This window comes from Pistacia vera, plastid, assembly GCF_008641045.1.
Source record: "Pistacia vera plastid, complete genome".
NCBI classification, from domain to species: Eukaryota; Viridiplantae; Streptophyta; class Magnoliopsida; order Sapindales; family Anacardiaceae; genus Pistacia; species Pistacia vera.
Window position 1 is genome coordinate 25001 of NC_034998.1, and position 5000 is coordinate 30000.

The 5000-nt window shown below is 37.5% G+C and overlaps 2 protein-coding genes and 1 non-coding gene across 3 annotated transcripts in view, besides 1 other annotated feature; 1 reads left to right on the top strand and 2 right to left on the bottom strand. All coding sequences in view use genetic code 11, as the record gives it.

The window, feature by feature from the left end:
- Positions 1 to 146, bottom strand: part of rpoC1 (RNA polymerase beta) — a 2829-nt gene extending 2683 nt beyond the window's left edge. Inside the window, exon 1 of the mRNA in view lies at positions 1 to 146. This exon is cut by the window's left edge and continues 289 nt beyond it. Coding sequence (YP_009383623.1) covers positions 1 to 146 — 146 coding nt within the window.
- Positions 1 to 5000: part of a sequence feature (LSC) that runs on past both edges of the window.
- rpoB (RNA polymerase beta subunit) lies at positions 173 to 3385 on the bottom strand. The gene has a single exon. It carries the CDS (start codon positions 3383 to 3385, stop codon positions 173 to 175), a length of 3213 nt encoding a protein of 1070 aa, YP_009383624.1.
- On the top strand, positions 4601 to 4681 carry trnC-GCA. Its single transcript has one exon. It is a non-coding gene; the product is annotated as a tRNA-Cys (tRNA).

The window sequence follows — 5000 nt, forward strand, 5'->3', positions numbered from 1 at the left end:
TTATTGGTTTTGTAATGAAAAGTATAGGGTTTTGTCACTTCTCCAACTATCTCTCCATTAGGTAGGATTTTATTGGTCCAAGCGCTTATTTGTTGAGGAGAAACTGATCCAATTCGGAGTTGTTGATGTTTATACCGATCAATCATAGAAGAAAAATTGTGATTCATTCCGATTAAGCTTCCTTCTTAGTAATCTGGAAGTTCTTCTCAGATACAAGGAAATTATTCAGTTCCAAAGCCAAAGATCGTAGTTCTCGAACGAGCAATCGAAAAGATTCTGGAGCATCTTCAGGTTTAGGTATTGTTCCTCCAATGATCGTAGTACCAAGTACTTCTTGGCGAGCTCTAATATGATCCGATTTATAAGTAAGCATCTCTTGTAAAATATGAGCAACACCAAAGCCCTCTAGAGCCCAAACCTCCATTTCTCCTACCCGTTGTCCCCCTTGCTTGGACCTTCCTCTAAGGGGTTGTTGGGTAACAAGCGCATAATGCCCACTGGAGCGTCCGTGTATTTTATCATCAACCTGATGAATTAATTTCAAGATATAAGGCTTTCCTATTATAACAGGTTGTTCAAAAGGATCTCCCGTTCGTCCATCAAATATTCTGCTTTTTCCCGGATACTCGGGTTCAAATACCCATGGATTTGCTGTTTGCTTACTGGCTTCATATAATTCCGAAAACACGAGTTTTCTCGAAGCCTCTTGTTCATATCTCTCATCAAAAGGTGCTATTCGATAATGTCTATTTAGCAGACCCCCCGCTAACCCGAGCGAGCATTCAAATATCTGTCCTACATTCATTCGCGAAGGTACTCCTAATGGGTTGAAGACCATATCAACAGGTCCTCCATCTTGCAAATAAGGCATATCCTGTCTAGGCAAAATTTTTGAAATGATACCTTTATTTCCATGTCTTCCAGCTACTTTATCACCTACTTTGATTTCACGTTTCTGTGAAATATATACACGAATCCTTTCTGGATTATAACTTGAACCCCCTTTTTTCTGGATCCATCTCACATCAATAACGCGACCCCTACCGCCTATAGGTAGTTTTAGACAAGTTTCTTTTGAAGTGGATACCAGAATGCCAAGTATGGCCCGTAATAATCTATCTTCTGGAGCATACGACGATTCTTTCGCTGTCTGGGGCGTTAATTTACCTACTAAAATATCGCCCGTCTCTACCCAAGATCCGAGCATCACAATTCCATTTTTGTCTAAATTGCGGAGTAAACGGGCTTCTAGATGCGGGATTTCATTAGTGATCCTTTCGGGACCTTGGCTTGTCACATGAGTCTGAATTTCATATTTCCGTATGTGAAAAGAAGTATAAATATCTTCATATATCAGATGTTCGCTAATAAGTACCGCATCCTCAAAATTATAACCTTCCCAAGGCATATAAGCTACTAATACGTTTTTCCCCAAAGCGAGTTCGCCACCAACTGTAGCGGCACCATCCGCTAAAATTTGTCCCTTTTTAATGCATTTACCCCGTCCAACCTGTCTTTTTTGATGCATACAAGTATTTTTGTTCGAACGTTGATAGACAACTAATGGAATACTTAGAGTATCTCCATTGCCCGATAAAACGATCTTGTCAATATCGGTATAAATGATCTTTCCCTCGTGTTGGGCTATAGCAGGAACTCCTGAATCTAGAGCCGCTTGGCGTTCCAACCCAGTTCCAACAATGCATTTTTCGGACCGAGAGAGCGGAACTGCTTGTCGTTGCATATTAGAACTCATTAAAGCTCGATTCGCATCATTATGTTCGATAAAAGGAATGAGGGAAGCTCCAATAGAAAAATATTGGAAGGGAAAAATACTTCGAAGATGAACCTGTTCCCACGCAATAGTAAGGAATTCTTGACGGTATCGAGTTGGAACAACCTGTTCTTCCGGAATACCTTGATTCAGCGCCAAAGAATTTCCCGCCGCTACCATATAGTATTCATCTTTACTTGGTGATAAATAAAGCATCCGTACTTTTTTTGATTTCTCAAAGATTTCATAAAATGGGCTTTCTAGAGACCCCCAATAACCAATTCTCGCATGAATTGCTAAGGATCCAATAAGTCCAACATTGATTCCTTCAGACGTGTCAATTGGGCAAATGCGTCCATAGTGACTAGGATGGATATCTCGTATCCGAAAACTAGCAGTTCGTCCTGTCAATCCTCCAGGGCCCAAATAACTCGATTTTCTCCCATGAACTATTTGTGTCAATGGATTAGTTCGATCCAAAACTTGAGATAGTGGGTGTAATCCGAAAAAAGAATCATAAGTGGTTGTTAATGGAGTTGAAGTTACCAAATTTTGAGGAGTCGGCATCAACTTATGCCGAATTGCTCCGCATATAGTTCCTCTAACCCCATTTTCTAACCGAACCAGCGCCAATCCGAATTGATCTTGTAAGAGATCCGCTACAGACCGAATCCGTTTATTTTTCAAATGATTCATATCATCAAGTGTACCCATTCCAAATTTCAGTCCAATCAAATGATCCGCAGCTGCTAATACATCTCGCGGTAACAAAAATGTATTGTTCTGAGGTATATTAAGATTCAGCCTCCGGTTCATATTTCGTCGACCAATCCTTCCTAATTCACATCTTTGGTGAAAAAATTTCTTTTGTAATTCCTTACATAAGGATTCAGAAAATACCGGATCCCCCCCTACACAAGCAAATTGTTGATAAAATTCCAAAATGGCATTTTCTTTTGACCCAATTCTTTTTTTCTCCTTATCAGTCAGGAAAGACAAGAAAATTTCAGGGTAGCAAAGATTCTCTAGAATTTCTCTTAGATTCGAACCCATAGCTGATGATAGAACTAGAATAGATATTTTCTGTTTCCTACTCACACGAGCCCATATCCTTGCTTTTCTATCAATCTCTAATTCTAATCTTCCTCCCCAATCTGATATTATGGTACCCGCATAGACCGAAAGTCCGTTATGGTCCAATTCGGACCGGTAATAGATACCGGGACTTTGCAATATTTGATTGATCACAATTCTGTATAGTCCATTTACTATAGAAGTTCCCAAGGAATTCATTAGAGGAATGGTTCCAATAAAAATTGTTTGTTCTTGCATATCCCCTCTGCCTTTCCAAATTAATCCTGCGGATACATATAATTCAGAAGAATATGTGAGTGATTCATATACAGCATCTCTTTCTTTTATCAAGGGTTCTACCAATTGATATGTGTCCACAAATAATTGAAATTCAATTTCTTGATCTGTATCTTCAATTTTTGGAAACTTAGAAAGTTCTTCTGTTAAGCCCTGATCAATGAACCTACAAAATCCTTCAAATTGTATCTGATTAAACCCAGGTATTGTAGACATTCCCGCATTTCCATCTCCGAGCATTTTGAATTTCCCATTTATCAAAAAATCCCATTTCTGCATCGAATCATATGAATCGATCTAGCAATGATAGAATTTCGATTCTGTTTACTGAATCACATGAAATTTTACCCAACTCCATATATATGGAATGTATGAAATATGAAATACATATGAACGGAGGAAAAAAGATAATTTTAGACTTAATTAAATTGGAATTTCTAAGAGAGAAATACAAATGGAAAGGAATTGAGAAATTCCACTTAGACTTACGGAGTTTTGTATAGAAAAGTAATTCAATTTATACCATTATTATGATATTCCATATTCCAATCCGACTGGATACCAGAAAAATAAACGGATTCGGGATTTGATCTATTCGCTGAGCTAAAGACATAATAATCAGAAACAATATAACAATAGAAAGTTTGTTTTTTTAGCACTTAACCTTGTCGTGGATTCCATTGTTCAAAAAATGATTTGCAGAAAACTCTTTTTTCTTTTTTTAGTAGAATTTTGAGAATACGATTGAAGTGCGTAAGAAGACTTGTATTTATTAAACCCGTGCGGATCTAGCTATCTCTATATACATCGCTTCCCCTTATTGCACCTTATTGCATAGTTCTATTCGGGACAGCACATGTCATGCTCTATCAAAATTTCGATTTTATCTTCATAAATTACAGTACAGCAATTTCCTGCTAATTCCCTATAGACAGGCATCATAGACAGATAAGATACCCGATAAGATAGTTGTGTAACTGTAACAACTTAGGTTCTGGGGTTTACATAGACTCAGAATTGCGGTTATAATTGAAATTGAGAAGTCTTTTTTTATTGAAAAAATCAATACTGATTAGTTATGTATCAATTTTGTTTTTCTTACATCATTTATCATTAGGGAAACCCAATTTGAGATTGAAATCCAAGAGTTTTCCAGTCAATAGTTAATGGTTCCAATTTGTCCTGGATTTTGGCTTGTGTGACTGAAAATCAATATTTGCTTTGTCAATAGATCAATAGAAAAGAGAGGAATTTCGATATTGTGTGTTTTGAGATACTATAAAAACAATTGAAGGGATGGATCCACTTCAAAAAAGAGGACGGATTTCTTTTAGGCAAGGAATTAAGGAACACGAGGTTTCAGATAGAAGTACAATAAAAAAAAAGACATTTAGTAACCCCCCCAAAAACAAAACAAGCAAACGGGGAATATTTTCATCTATTTTGTATAGTTTTGGCGGCATGGCCGAGCGGTAAGGTGGGGGACTGCAAATCCTTTTTCCCCAGTTCAAATCTGGGTGTCGCCTGATCAACAAAAGACAAGACTCGAAATCCCTTATTCTGCTTTGCTGGTATAACTCGCCGAATTTTTCACAGCAAAACAAGGCGTAGGAAAAAGACTCTTGATACTTTATTGTTCTAAATAACTGCGGGTTCCGTTCTTTAAAGTGCTGTAAATCTTTGCATCTAGGATTCAAGGGAAGATTCTAGTAGTGGAAAGGCTATCATATCAAATCAAGAGTTACCGATTTCTTTCCACTACTAATGGAGTGTCTACTTACCAGGTCTTGAATTAGATTGGATAGTCAAACGGAAAATCGAATTAATCGTTATGGAAGGGGCAGAAAATACTTTG